The sequence below is a fragment of the Tympanuchus pallidicinctus genome, unplaced genomic scaffold, assembly GCF_026119805.1.
Source record: "Tympanuchus pallidicinctus isolate F22 unplaced genomic scaffold, pur_lepc_1.0 scaffold11, whole genome shotgun sequence".
Lineage (NCBI taxonomy): Eukaryota > Metazoa > Chordata > Aves > Galliformes > Phasianidae > Tympanuchus > Tympanuchus pallidicinctus.
Window position 1 is genome coordinate 15,172,147 of NW_026294627.1, and position 16,223 is coordinate 15,188,369.

At 39.6% G+C, this 16,223-nt stretch overlaps 1 protein-coding gene across 1 annotated transcript in view; it reads right to left on the bottom strand.

Annotated features, from left to right (window-relative positions):
* Nucleotides 1-16,223, bottom strand: part of CRYL1 (crystallin lambda 1) — a 49,470-nt gene that overhangs the window by 32,036 nt on the left and 1,211 nt on the right. Inside the window, exons 2-3 of the mRNA XM_052671162.1 lie at nucleotides 15,204-15,311; nucleotides 8,198-8,324 (exon numbers count right to left, since the gene is read on the bottom strand). Coding sequence (XP_052527122.1) covers nucleotides 8,198-8,324; nucleotides 15,204-15,311 — 235 coding nt within the window. The remainder of the gene's footprint in view (nucleotides 1-8,197; nucleotides 8,325-15,203; nucleotides 15,312-16,223) is intronic.

Genomic DNA, 16,223 nt, shown 5'->3' on the forward strand with positions numbered 1-16,223 from the left:
CTTTGAAAGGGCTCCAGGCCCTCGATCATTTCAGCTGCTCTCCTCTGCACCTTCTCCAGTTCCCATCCATCCAGGTTGATATGACTACTCTCTGCAGGTTTAACCTATACGAGATATAGGTACATCAACATTTTTATATAGAAGTAAAATTATAACCTCCCACTCACTGTTCATCCCTTCCCAAGTGACATTCAATATTCTGTAGGTGGTTTTTTTCTTTTTTTTTTTTTTTTCTCCTTTGCAAATGCATATAGCATTGATTATTTGGGAGAACTGTTGGACAATTCCAAATTTTTTCTAACTTGGAACTGCTGCTTGTAACTTCTGAATCACTCAGGCACGATTTAATCATTTTTCCCCAGCTCTGTTATTTCATACCTATGTGAATTACCTACTACTTTATCTCTGGTTAGGTAAGAGTAATGAGAGGACAGTTGGACAACCTTGTCATTTTATGATTCTATGGACAACCTTTAAGCTTCTTCAAGGTTTCTTTCCATAAGAAAGCGTAACAGAGTTAAAAAAAAAAAAAAGGAAGACAAAACAATCTTCCCCCACTCCACAGTTCAGAACATGCTCCTTTTACACTTTGAGGTGAATCAATGTTAATTCCTCAAGCATGGAACTGATGGGAAAAAAAAACAAGTGCAGATCACAGAGTTGAAAGCAACTTTTGTCTCCTGCCCTAACACTCCCACAATTAAATTACCATCAGGTCTTTCCAACTTTATTAAAATTCTTACACTGACTTTCCAAAGCGTTTGGCCTTACAGTTGTGGTTAAATGTAAGTACTGTGATTATATGTTTTGTGACTTCACAAATCAGTAAAAAGTGGAAGTGGCCACAGTGACAGGGCATTAACACACTGCTCAGAGAACAAGTAGAAGGGAGGAGACAGGACCACACATGTAGGTCTTGGAAAGCTGCAAGCATGGCTTGTTTTGAACAAGTGATAGGAAAACCTAGGCAAATAACATGCAGTGCAAAGTTCTTTTCACAAAAGTGAAAAGAACCAAACCATTAGCTTTGTCTTAACCTCTCTACTTTGAGGATGACAAAAGCTGTAAGGGTTCAAATGCTTCACAGCTTTAGATTTCAAGGTTATGCTATGCTTTGTTCTGCTCTCCTCAAATAGAGAAGCAACCATTTGATTATGTATATTAACTACAACAAGGTGCCAAAGTATCATTTCAGACTGCAAAGACTGCATAATGGGAAAAACATATTTACTTCAGCCTCCTTCTAGGAAGTGCTTTTAAGCTCACCTAAAAGTAAAGGTAAGGACTACCACTTGACAGAAGATTCATGCACACCATCAGCTGGGTTTCGGACACAGTACAAACAGAGATGCACACAGCTGTCACGGAGCAAGGCCCCAGGCTATTTGCCATCTTTCAGAGTGCTGTCAGTATTCTGATCAGTTAGAATAAAGAAGATTAAAAACAGCCAAAAGACTTTCACAACATTGGTATGTCAAGGTATAACTACAACCCGAACCTACAGCTGCTAAGACCACTGGGGAGTACCTGGCTCTGCACAACTGCAAGGGACAGGATCAAGGAAGACTGACCCTGAAACGCGCAGGGAAGGAGCAGGAACCCAGACAAGAGGGATATAAACCAGGGAACAAAAGCCCAACAGGCTGTCAGCCCCCATTCCCCCTGCAGATATGCGTTCTAAACACCTGGTACACAGCTTCCTCCAAAATAGGTTTTAAGCACATGTTCAAATACCTGATCACTAACAAAACATGTCTGGAGACAAAAGACTCCTTAGTTATGAAACAATTCCTGTTACTCTCAAACAAATCACACAACCTGGGCAATCAAGTCTTTTCCCCCCCCCCCCTCCTTTTATTATCTCCTAAAGCTGAACCCAAACTGGTATCCTGTAAGCCCAGAGTAAGAGAAGGCTGAGAACAGCAGGACCGTAACTGGAGGGCCAACAGATGAGTCACTTCTGAGGGGCACACTGCCACCAGTTGAGATACCTATAAAAACTGTAACTTTAAGAGTGAATTTGTGGCTATAACTGACCTCAAATCTAATAAAATGATAACTTAAGTGTCTTGACTGTATGAGTTCATACTAGGGGGAAATTTGATGCTTCAAATCACTAGCTCTTGACAGACACAAAAGACTGTCTACCACATGATACCGTACAAATAAATAACACTACAGTGAGGTGAAATCTAGCATTTCAATGGAAACATTTTGTACTTTCCTACAGTTCAGAAACATACCCTGTTAAGGAACTAGAGCAGTACACTATCAAGTTACTGCCATCATACGCTTTTTAGGACAACTGTCTGAATTACAAGTGTCTGTTCAACTTTTAGTTAGCACAGAATAGGGAGCAGAAGTTGGGAAAGCAGAACTTACATTGCCTAAATCAGAGTCAAAACTTGAAGATTTTGGAGCTTTTGGGATGGTGTTGTTCTTGAGTTTTTTGTTTTACTTTTTAAATGCATACTGATAAGGGAATTTTTGCCTCACCCAGTGTCAGTATCACACAATGAAGACAACCACCATTTTTCATGAGGTTGCTGTATTCTGCAAAGCTTTGAAGAGGTGAATAGACAAGATGATCAGGTTGCTATAGGAGAGATGAGCATCTTTTATGTTCCCTTAGGGAAGGGCAACAAGATATTAACATAAGGTTGATGGATACCCTCCTCCCCACATCCCATTTCAAAGAATCAGTTCCCTTCTTTTACAGCAATCCCACCCAACCTGAAAAAGAGAAAGGTACAAGGGGAAGAAATCTAAAAAAGACAATGGAAATGTAGCTCTTGAAAGGAGACCAGGGAACACTGAAAGAACATGAGGAGCAGGGTTAACTTCTGGGCAAGATGACAATTATGGCAATGAAGACTATTTTCAAATCTGCAATAGTCAATAATGCCAGTTGATACACACAGAGGCTAAGAGTAAATGTTAGAAAAATTTGAAGAGTCCATTCAGTAAGAGCATCACAGAAGCAACACAAGCTGCTTATTCAAACATCATTTTTCAGTTTTTCAGTTCAATTCAAACATGGACAAGAAAGCATTTTACAGCAGATCTTTGTGATCAGAGTCATTCAACCCCTCAAATGTTTTCTCCCCCAACATCTACAAAGATGGCAACATGATCAAAATCCCTAGAACCAGCTACGTCAGAGGCTGAAATGCAACTTTTGGTGCCTCAAATCAGTGTTTAAAGTAGATAAGGTAAAACCAGGCCTAAGGTTACATTTGCCCAACTAAGAGCAAACAGACCCATGTTTGTTTGTCCAGTGCTCCAAGCTGACCAGACAGCAGACTCAAAAAAACCTGTGTTAATGAAATGCTTGAACACTCTGCCTTGCAGCAGCTTTTCATATATATATATATATATATATATATATATATATATATATATATATATGAATATATATGAATATATAGGAATTATATATATATATAGGAATTAACACAGCTTCCAAATCAAGATTGTCTTCTACCCTACAGGTTCAGGGCAACAGTGGGCACCTCTGCACATCTGCAAGCAGCTATATTTGCTCATCACCAGAAGAAGTCCTTGGAAGCCATCAGAAAAGTAGAACAAACACTAATGGTAGAAACTGGTATCAAAGAAATTTATGACAGAACACAAGACCTACTGTCAAGACTCCCAGATCAACACTGATAGCCCATTGTGAGGCACTTCCAATCTTTTTGAAAGTTTTTTGTTTTGTTTATAAGGTGGTAACTCTTTTTCTGACAGGGAGGGATAAAATAGCCAGGAAGATCTAAAGGAAACTAGGCTAAAACATCTGTTAGTGTTATTGCCACCAGTTCAAAAGAATTTGCAGGTGTAAAGGGAACAAGAAGAGACCCTCCCTTCTTAAAGAAAACAATCCACATAAAAAAAACCAAACTCCTGCTTTAGGGCATTTTATACAGAGCTATGTTAAAAGATAGAAGAATAAATACCTCGTTTGTGAGGATTACAAATCCTTTCCACTGGAGTAGACTAAAGTTAACTTCATCCCCTTGCAGTCTGCTTTGTCCCATGGCTCAGCAAGGACCCCTCTGCAACCCTCCAGCCCCAGCAATGACCCTACCAAGCCCTGCAGCTCAGTACGGCCCTTAGAGCCAAGTCATTCTCCTGCTTGATGCCAGAGTACACAAAAGCTCAAGTGTCACACATAAGATCTTACCAACAACCAGTCATTTCATCCTCCCATGAAAGCTAATAGACTTTGGAAGAGTTCAGTAACAGAAATAATAGAACAAGGCATAAGAAGCAGTGCTATTTATGGTAAGAGACTTCCACCTGCTTTCTAAGTAGTGTAAGGAAACTCTAAGAAGTGGAACTCTATTTGATCATTTTCCTGAGTGAATACTCATGTTTTAGAGGGGGAAAAAAAAAAAAAAAAAGACTGATTTCTTTCTGAAGATGATGTAAAGCACACCAAATCATCAGAACAGGTTGCTTCATAAAAGCATCCCAGATAGGGAAGACAAACTAATACACAAATCATACCTTGTTTCCAGATGGTCATGATGCTACTGTTCTGAATTTTCTTTTCAGTCCTTCTTTGCATCTTTTTCACTTTTGTATCTTCATTAATGCTACTCAAGAAGTTCCCTACTTTTTTTTCTTAATTTATTTTTATAGGATAAGCCATTTATTTTATGTTCCACAAAAAAAAAAAAAAAAAAAAAACCACAACAAAAAACACCAAACAAGCAAGAATTCATTCAGTACAAGAATTCATTCATTCATTCAAGGAGCACGAAGATCAAGGATATATATATATTTTTAACTGGGGATGGACTTACACGATTATGGGCCTAATTTGAAAAGAAATTAAGTTTTAACCAACTGAGATCTAGTGTAAAGAAATGCTGATATCATGAAAGTCTTCTGGCAAGTTAATCAGTAGGATTTTATCATCAGACCAGAAAATTAAGCCCTTTATATTCAACCAAGATTAACACAAATTATGTTTTTAAGTAACCAATAAAAAGATCAATACACTTGCCCCATAAGTTACCATTGTCCCATCTTGCCTTCCTAGGTTCAAAGCTTTATTTGGTCAAGTTTCAGCAGTTCAGTAAGGTTCAGCCAGAAGGCAGTCAGCTCATTGCTGAAATAAAGCTATGAACCTAGAATGAGAATTCTTTTATATCCATTTCTCTTCCCACTCCCATTCTAAAAGAACAAATTAAAACCTAGTTCAAATAATTTGCCTGCTTACATTACCTATTTGATAACACTTTGTTTCAAGCCAAAAGTTGATGCTATAGTTTGAAACTGATAAGCTGATACAAACACCACCAACAGCATCTCACACTTAAGGCTTGTTATCCGTTGGCACACTGCAGCTACTTTATTTATGTATATGCTTAACAACGTGTTGAGTAGAACTGGAAGGAGTAAAAGAATATAAGATGGCACCCCAGGTAGACTGATTCTATTCAGACACTATCAGTATAACACTGCTGTCTTCAGCTACCTGAAGAGAGCACCCAGAAGCCAGATCTTCTCAAAGCTCCATAGAGTTTGGATGAGAGGCAAGAGACAAAAGCTGCAAGAACAGAAGTTCCAATTTGATATTAGGAAAGAAGCATCATAATGAGGGTAATGAAATACTGCAGCAAATTACCTGGAGATGAAGTCTTAGTGCTTAGAGATGTTCAAAACTCATTTGGAAAAATCTTAAGCAAGATGATGCAAGTTCCTCATGCTTTGACTTCCACAGGTTTGTTTTAATAGAAAATCCTGATTCTGCAACATTTGTCCAAGACTTTTCACAGAAAAGGAGATCAAGGAGAACATGAATGGGGGGGAAAGAACACAGTCCCAAATTCAGCTAAAGCAGTATGCAGGCCCTTGATCAAAAATCTTATTGTGACTCCATGACAGCTACACAGAGCTTCAGAAGACAGTCAAGGGCAATTGAGAATTCTTGTACAGAGATGCTCACTTGGCAGCAAGGAAGATCAGACACTAACAGACAGCATAGAGGGAACAGAGATTTATATACTAGGTTATAAGAAATGTTCAAAAGAATAAAAGAAAACAGGCATAAAGAAGAGTCTATTAGAACCAAGAAGGTAGACCTGACAAAGCTGAAATGGCACCTGACAATCATGGCTGTAAAGGATAAGTTTGCCAAGGAAAGATGAGAAAAAGGCACAAAAAGTGCCAATTTATAGAAGGAACAGTAAAAAAATATATATATTTTCCTTCTTCAAAATGCATGGAGAAAAGGAATCATAGGGCTAGAAGAGGATGCAAGTACAAAGGGACCATCTAGAAAATGCAGATAGAACAGGAGTTTCTTTGCTACTTCTGTTTTCCCTTTCTAATCCTTGCAGACACTGAAGCCCTGCTTTTGGGAACTCCCAGCATCTGTCTCAAATGCGAAGCAGCAGAATAAATCACAGACAAAGGGAAGGATAACCAAAAAACAAGATACTGGAACACACTACCCAGTTTTGGTATAGCTACAGTACCCAACCCAGTAACAGGAATATACAGCTGCTGATTTGAAATAACCGAAGATATACCTTCTGGTACCAAAGAGGAGGAAAGTGGCAAGCATGATGCCACTTCTAAGGAGACTCAGGGAAGACATAAACACTGAGCCTGTAGGCCTTATGTCTCTATTTTTTAAGCAGTTTTTAAAAAAAGGGTAGCACTGAATGTGCTTTAAATAAACATGGAAGAATCATTTGACTTTTTCAAAGGGAAATCTCTAAAGGAGGGAATGCAGCAATCAATTACACAGCTGATGCAGTCAGCTCGTACATCCAGAAGTCTTGTAATAAAATAAAGGCTTTCAAGAAAGTTAGCTAGTGAGAGATTCAGTAACGGACAGTAACTGGCAGACAGCTCTTACTCAGTGTAACATGCTGACCAGTGCTGCTTCACTGAGGTAAAAAGGTTTGCTAGTTAGCTCACAGAATTAAGCTGATCCTTGTCATTACTACTGCAAACATCCGAATAAGGATTCTGTAAGACTGAGTGAACAGACAATAAATTTGCAGATTAAACTCAGTAGAGGTAAGCAATACACATGTGGAAACTATGAACTGACAAACTCTAAGCTTAATACAAATGAGAAAGTAAGCTATTGGGTTAACACTGAACAGTTTCATGACCTTCTGAAAGGGAAGTGAACACAAAGCAGTGTACTAAAGTAATAAATTGTGGTGCATTCACATCCTGACATCTTTGTGAGGCATTGCTTTACCTCCCATTCTTTCCCCTTCAACTAGCCAGCTTGGCAAGAGGAAAAAGGACTGGAAGTCTGTCCGTTTGATTAAAATTATGATTAAGGATGTGCTGAAGCTGATCAAACTGTGATTCTTACAGCCTGATACAGTATGAACTGTAAACTCCTGAGTGCAGCACATGAATGTGTGGGGACAATTAATGAACACTGGAATAGTAATGGGCAACCCTGTAAGGTAGAAGGTGCCAAGTCCCAGCAGACTTATTTATGCTTTACTCCAGAAACGATCTCTAGTGCATCCACTCATTTAACTACGCCCATGTCAGTGAGCATACTAATAGATAAGCAGCATGAACTGTCAAGTCCACTAATTTAGCTTGTTCCTCAAACAAATGTTACTTAGCAGCATGGATTTGGTGCTGTCTACAAACCTTGTTCTTAATACTCTGATGCTGTGGATACATTTCAGCTACAATTTCAGCTCGTTGTGCAGGACTCTGTAGCACCCATGACAAGCTGTTGTGACAGAGACAGTTTTTGCATGAGGGCACAAGCAGGAAGAGGCCTGCATTCCATGACAGCAGAACAGAAGTTACCTTTGGCATAGCCATATTTGCTGTCTCTAGATACCTAAAGAAGAAATCTTCTTCCTAGCTCTAGAATGTGTGATGCTGTCCAATAGATAAGCCCTCCCCTGAGAATCTCCTGCCCCATATTCTTCTTTCTAACAGGTACAGTCTTTGTTACACACACAGGTAAACAATTCTATTACAGCTGAGAGTTTTTTCCAACACAACCCAGAATAAACTTGCAAAGATTCTCAAGCAGGAAAACTACAAAGAATTCTTTCCTGTCTGGAAAGAATTTTAATCATAACAAACACAAACCTCCTTACAGGGATGGGGTGTTGAACTCTTCACTGTCCACCTACAGCAAGCAGTTTTTCATCTTTCCTTGTTTGCTAGGAGTTGTCAAACATTTGCTTACCTGAATGAAAGTAGCGCCCTCTAATGCAGCCTTCAGGTCTGTGCAGATGCTGATGAGAGCCAACTGCTTCTCTGCGCTCAAAGTTCCTTTCAGGAATCCCGACTCCTCCAGCTCTTTCATTTGTTTGCTAAACAAATAAAGCACATTTAGCTACAGTTATCATTTTTAAGCCACTACTATTACTATTTTTCAATAAAAGCTTCTTAATGACACAGTAATGACACACTTTTTGTCATGCCACTGCATACATAGTCAGAAATATAAAGGTTAATTTCAGTCCTTTATCTCTGCTTGCCTCTCCTTCCTGCAACGAGAGTTTTCTTCTCTTTTCTTCTCTACTTGGGCAGCTAAAAGGTCTATTCCTAATCCCAAATTAGCCACCACATCAGATCTGTTTTTACTAGTGCAGGATCAGCAAGAGCTTCTCCTTAAGTTTAGTGTACCTTTCATTTTGTTCCTCTAGTATTACAAGCAACAGCCCTTTTGTTATGACATCTCACTATAGAATCATTGTTTAATCATATTAAAAAAAAAAAAAAAAAGAACAGATGTATTCCATGTTCCTAAAAAAAGGAAAAAATTCCCCTAACACAGGTAATGACTACAGAGTGTCTGAAAATTTCTGTAATTAATAAATTGAGTGGCCAGAGCTTTAACTGAACACTTAGGTACACATCACTACTGCATTTGGACAAGCCACCTGACAAAGTCTCTACAGCTTGAAACCTTCAAAAGCTGAGAGCAAGCAAGCAAGCCATTTTCAAAACTGTTCAAGTAACTGAGAAGTGCAATTTTCACAGAAGTTATGGGGGATTAAACCATCTGATCACTATGAACCTGAAGCTCTCTGATACAACCATTAATATATTTAAGCTTATCAGTTGCCTCAGTTCAAAACTTCTCTATAGCTTTGTTATTATTCAGCAAAAATTGCTCATTCTGAAGAGAGGAAGAAATTCAGCTGTTAGTCTCTTGGGGGGGAGGGGAGGAGGGGGAAGCCTTCTCCCTACCAAGTTACTTTCAAAACTTTGGTTTCTCTCTGGTGCTTGCTTACACAATAAGTAAACTGCACTTGGCACCCAGCTGGAGGGTAGAAAAGTCACAGCAAATAGAAACTGTACAGCCTGGGGGAAAAAAAAGAAAAAAAAAAAAAAAAAGAAAAAGTGTATTCCTGTATTACAAATATCACACAGCTGAGTATAGAAACAACTAGTGATCCATCACATGTTCCCTAAGTGACTGTGACACAAGGGCACACATGACAGTCTGCACGAGGAGATTTCTGGGACAGTACCACTGGACTTAGTTTCGCACCCAGAGACCTCAGAAGAGACAGGGACCCCATATGTTTCCTATATTAACTACAGCAGCCAGAGGCAAATGCTGCCCTTAATCCTTAGAAGCCAGGCAGGCAGTTAGCCTTGGAACAAGGGTAGCATCAGCTCCAGACTTCCTCTCCAATCGAACCCCAGCACTTACACTGAGGCAACATTTCAGCATTACCCTAAGCAGAGGTACTGCAGACAGGGATTGACTGCACCTCAGCTTTCAGCTGCTGTATGAAGTTGGGGTGAGAAGCCCATCAACAGCTTTCCAATCAGCATTTTAAATTAACAGAAGAGGGAGAGGGATGAAGGCCATTCCATCTCCATCTTTCACTCCACACTTTTCAGACTGCCTGCTGACCACATCAGCTAATACATTCACACTCTGTCAATCCATCCTTTTATTTAGAGCTCTTGTCAATAAATGTTGAATTCATAGATCTAATATTAAACTTCCTCCCCTTGATTCCCTAACTAAAACGAAGGAAGTTAATCTCACCTACCCTCTCAGCACATTCTGAGACAATAACCTGCAGTTCTCTTTCAGAGAGGAAAACAGTGTCTTTGTCTGATTTTTTTTTCTTGGCATTCAAATATGCAGTGTCTCATCTTTATGATAGAAGTACCTATTTCTCCCTGACAGAAAACAGCAAAAAACGAGCCATTTCAATCACAGTATTAAGTTAGCAAAGATATAAGTTACTTATACAAAGACAATTTAGTTCCCATTAAACTACACAGAAGCAAGTTCAACCTCAGAGATTCATTGGCCTTCAAATACTCAGCTTGAGCTGAAATCAACTATCAAATTGCAGAGGACAGATGCTGAAATAAAATTCTGATTTGTTATATTTTCTTGGACACAACATAACTAAACTCTACTAGTTCCAACATGGTTTTATTAACAGGTCATTACTACCAGAACCATAGAATCCTTAGAGTTGGAAGGGACCTCTGAAGGCCGTCTCCCTTGCAATAAACAGGGACACCACAGTTAGACCATGCTGCCCAGGGTCTGAGCCAGCCTCATCTTCAAAGTTTCCAGAGACAAGGCATCAACCACATCACTATATAACCTGTTCTAATGCCTCACCACCCTCACTGTAAAAGATTTTTTTTCCTTCTATCTAACCTAAACCTATCCTCCCTGAGCATGACGACATTTCTCCTTGTTCTATTGCCCTTTATTTTTTTTTTTTTTTTTTGCCACTTTCACCAATACATTTATTGACAATGTGATTGTCTTATTCCACCGATGAACTCTAAGCTTTCCAAATGTTTCCAAACTCTACTTAAATTCCTCTTGGGTCCTACATTGCCACAGAAGCGTAAGCAACAGCAGGGAGCCTGCCCAATGCTTAACATGTATTAAACTGTAACAGACTGGTTAACGTACACAGCAGTGCACCACTGACCTCTACTGGATGACTTTTTATTCAGAGCAGCTTCAACTTCAGGGTCATCATCCCCAAGAACGAGCACAGACTCTAAGGACAAAGCAGTCACCGCTGTAGGACACACCACATGACTTCACACTACAGCTGTACCGCATGCAAAGCTTGAAAAGTTTGACTCAGTATGTCCATAATGTCTTCAGAGAATGATAAATTCACACCCAGAAGAAAATATTAATTCTTTTGAGAGCCCACACTTCAACACTGCCTATCTCCAGTGCTTCACTGTTGTACTGGACTGCATATGTCAACACCATAATGGGAACTGAACCAGCATTAATTTCAAAATAGGGCACCCAATCTATAGCAACACTCTGGATCCAAACTGCCTGTGATGCTCTTGGTGACAATACCTATTGCAGAAGGTTTTAAAGAAGGGCCTTGGAAGTGCTTCCAATAATTAAACAGTCTTTCTTATTATTACTACAGCAGGGGAAAGGTCTGGAGAGAATGGAAGTAGGCACCATACCTAAATGAATTTAGCCCTACAGCTTCCAAACCTAAACAGTTCAGCACAAGCTCAGAGCACGTGTATGAGTATGTGACCACCCAGACAAGGCTGAGCAGACAAGCACCAGAGCACTACTCAGCACAAACTCCCCAGCCTTCACATCTCAAGAAACCAACACATTTCTGAATGCAGAACTTCTGAAAAGCAGAGTTATCAACTCCAACACAGCAGCGACCCAGCTCCAGGCCTCTCAGCTCCTTAAAAGAACCTGGAAACTTTTCTTTCTCAGTGATTGGAGGAGTTCTAAGACTATCATGGGGGAACAATTAGAGCAGTCTCAAACTTCCCATCCACTTTTTCCATACAGTATTCCTTCTATAGCCTCACTACCTTATTATTAGTGCAACATTTCCACTGTGTTTTATCTTTACCAGCAACATAATTCTTCTTAGAATAGTAGCACAGTACCTATTTGAAAGAAATCTACACAACAATCAATGGGCAAGGGGGTAGCATGCACTACATGGTACATTTTAGGTTTAATTTCAGGAACGCCACGCTATTTGTTTTTCTTTTTTTCATTGTTTTAAAGTTCAGCAATCTTGCAATCAAACCAGAATCACAAGGATTCAGAAGAAAAAGTATCAGATAGGAAAAGTTACACTTTCTAGGGCAGGTTATTACAGGTTTGTTTCAGTAGGTCAAGTGGCATGCAGCTGTTCAACTGATTTTTTTTTTTTCCTCTTCCCCTGGAAAAAAGGTTGTTCCATTAGAGCAGACACTGGTTAATGAGGCTACTGGTACACCCAGTTCAATCCAGCATGAAGTCACTCTTTGTGTCACGGCACCACGTGCATGTCACCAGGCAGGTAGGCCGTGAATCCACCATGCCAAGCTAGGCCTTAGTAAACACACTTTCCTTTCCCTATCTGGTCTACTGCTATGCTGGTAACCTGTTACAAGTTTCCACTTGCATCAGTAGATGCAAATTCCGGTCTGGTCTCATTTTCAGGCACCCATTCTGGAAATAGTGCAGAACACATTTCAGAGTCTCCACACAGATAAAAGCAGCCCCTCATCACCAACTGCACGTCCATCCTACTCTTGCGCCTGTCCTGCAGATCTGTGCACCTGCTGTTTTGTGAGACCTAAATTCACTAGGCTAAGGAATCCTGAAGTGCACTTCTTACACAGCTTGTATAGATTCAGAACAATGAATTAAACCAATGTTCCAAAAGTGAATCACGTAGTAGCTCATTTCTACTCCTTATAGAAGTGCTTTGTACTACTCAGACCTTCTCTTAGTTTAGAAAAGCTAAAAACATTCCTTCGTACTGTTTAATATTTTGAAGTAGCTCCATACTCTAAGTCACAGACTAAAGAACAAAACTCTTTTCAACACTGAATTAAAAACAAACTAACAACAACAACACACAACCACACACCCAGAAACAACCCACAACTATCTTTTAATTTCCCAGGAAGCAAATCCCAACAAGTTCAGAGAAGTAACTACCAATGGCTTTGTCACTCAACTTCACCAGGCAGACCCTGCTGCTCTCCTCTATGAGCCTTCAGGATCTGCTGAAGTTCCAGCTCCTATAAAAATATCACCTCAGTAATGCAAACAGTTTTATTGCAAGTTGCATACTATGAAATCAGTGCCAAAAGAATGTTCCAGTTTAACTGTATTTTCACAGATCCAATCATTAAAATAGTTGTTGTATTCCAACCAGAACTGCATAGCATTTGTTACAAGAGCACAAGCCATGTTTTTCTGGAACTAAACTTTTTAACTAAGATGTTAGAACAGCCAAGATACATAAGTTAATTATAAGTTGAGTTAAGAACACCTTATGTAAAGGGCAAAACCTGCCTCGAACTCCTATGGAACAAAACATACAGGCACAGAACAGTACACTGACACACCTCAAATAGCTCTTCACACAGCTATACACAGTAATTTGTTTCTCTTTTCCAAGCTGAAAACCTCAGAAGATTGAAGTCCTCATTCTGCTATTAGACAAGGAATAAAAAGGGATGAGTGCCAGTTTCACTAAAGTAGCACGCAGAACTCCTTCCATTCTCAATAATCTACAATCTTACTGTGAATACTGCTATGACAGCAATTCTGCAAGTGCAAGTGTAATAAGTATGTTAGGCTTGACTAATATCTACCTGCAGAGTTTTGAAGAAAGAAAAACAACACAAAGACAAACCTCCAAGATAGATTTTCCCCTCTTCCACTATTTTTTTTTTTAAAAAAAGAAGTAAATCTCACTAAAAATTGCATACTGCTTAACCTTCAAACTCCAAGAACTGAACTAATTCAACAAGGGGCTTCTGAAGTTCCTCCTCCTTGTTACTCAAAATAATCAGAGTGCAACATGCCATACCCCTTTTTCAGGTGAAACTTCATGTCTATACCAGCTGCCACACAGCAGTTGGGGCAGGGAACACTGAAACATTGTGCTTTATACTTATGATCAAACAATCTGAACTTTAGAATTAAATGCTGGTAAAGCAATATAAGGCTGTGTGCAGAATCTATTAATGCATGCCCCCTCCTACACAGACTAGATTTCAGGACTGGCAAGAAGAGGGTGAACAGGACCAATCAGTCACTGTTCCTTCTAACTAACGAACCGGTGGCCAAGTAAAGCAGCTGAGAAACCAGGTTCAAAGCAAACAAAAGGGAATAGCTCTTCATGCAGAGAGCAGTAAACCTGCACATCACAAAGTCCTTTGGCAAGCAGTTCATAGAAAGATTTACACAGGTTCAAGGGAAGGTTAAGAGAAATACTTGGAAGCAATATGGTTAAGAGTCACTCAGTACATATGCAACTTCAAGACACTATAAGCTCAGGGAGGGGAAACAGACTGGCAAGACTTGAACTTACAGCTCTCAGACATTCCCAAAGAATGCCACTTTCCCCACAGTGCAACAGGGTTATCAGAGAAAAGGGTTGGGGTGTACTGCTCTGAAGCACCAACTTTTCTCATGCTCAAGCCCTCAAATTTGCACTTCTTAAAGTGCTTCCAAGCCTCTACTGTAACTGGTCAGTAGTTGTGTCTTCAGTAGAACGAGCTACCTCTTCTTTTAGGACTCCAAAAAAGTTGCTTCAAATTTTTTTAAATATTTCTAATTAAACTAGTAATTACAGTACAGCTCCTTAGCAATCATATGAGCCTCTTTGCATCTTGAAACACCTTTTGTTGCATTTGTACAGAAAAAAACCTTACACTCCTGTATTTAATCATAGTCTATAGATAACCTAATCACAGAAAACATGGTTTCAAGAACTTGGACCTAAACTTAAGCTCCTAAGAGATTTGGGAACATGGCTCTTCTGATAGTAACAGTAGTCATAGTTCAATGCTAATGCTTTCTTTAATGCTCAAAATCTATGCTACTCGAATAATGAGACTGTTCACTCCTAGTTACAGAAATCCCACAGATTCATTACAATGTCAGTCATTAGCACAGTCTGGTAGTGATATGACAAGAGAGAATGGTTTTAAATCAAAAGAAATGAGGTTTAGGTTAGATGTTAGGAGCAAATTCTTTATTCAGAAGGTGGTGAGGCACTGACACAGACTGCCCAGAGACCTGTGGGTGCCCCACCCCTGGAGGGGCTCAGAGCCAGGCTGGATGGGGCCCTGGGCAGCCTGGACTGGTGGGTGGCAGCACTGTTGATGGCAAGGGGTTGGATCTGGATGGGCTTTAGGGTCCTTCCAACCTAAGTGATTCTATGATAGCAACTCAGGAGACGTACCGAATGTTTTCCAGTGCAGTTGTTAATTGTTGTTGTGCAATATCATAAAGTCTCACTTGGAAGCCTCCAGCAGCAAACACCATGGCCCAGCTGCGACCAATGAGTCCACTGAAAAAGAATATTAACCAATTAATTAAAAAAGTATTTTCTTCTGGAGTCCAACGAGCACTTCAAGAACTAAACCAGAGTTTGAATTCTCCAGCATTTAATCTAAAGATCAGTTACATATTAATAAGAAACTAATCTCTCTCTTGAGCAAAGAAATATCCTTCACCAGTTGTACAGCAGCTTCTGAGAGCAGGGAGAAAGATAACCAAGAATTAAAAATAGAAGGAGGGCAGAATTCTAAGGAGTAGAAACCACTACTTTGGGACGATGGATTCAAGCATCAATAGTTTTGTCAGCTGTAATCATAACCTAGGAGCTGGTGCAAAGAACCACATTACTTGTGGTCCATTACAGAGAAATTTGTAGTAACCAATAATTGCATTACATCAAAGCAATGCTGGTTTTAACTTAAGTAGTTTTATTACTGGATATTAGCTTCTTCAGAAAGAAGCACTGAGACACAGTGCAGCAAGTTTAACTTCAGATCACATCACAAAAAAAACAAAAAATAAAAAAAAGACAAACACAGCCCCAGCAAGAACAACTCCACAGCCACAACTGTCACAGTGACAGCACTGATCATTACACGCATTTTCTGCCACTTCCCATATTGCTGTCCCTGTAACACTAAACTTAAACAACCTCTGGCATTTGGGAAAAGGAAAGGCCAGGAGGGTAACAGTAAAGGATGATGGGGGGTGTAATAAACAGATAAGTCAGCAGGCCAGATGCAAAAAGAAGGAAGAGAAAAATAGGAACACATCCAGGCTTTATGTAAAGTAGAACAAAAAGAGAGCAAAATAGGAAGCTTTGGGGGAAAAGTAGGAGTCAGAGGAAATAACTGAGGCAAAAATAAAGTGAAACTTCACATTTAGTATTGTCGAGTGAGCACTACCCACTGAAACACAATTT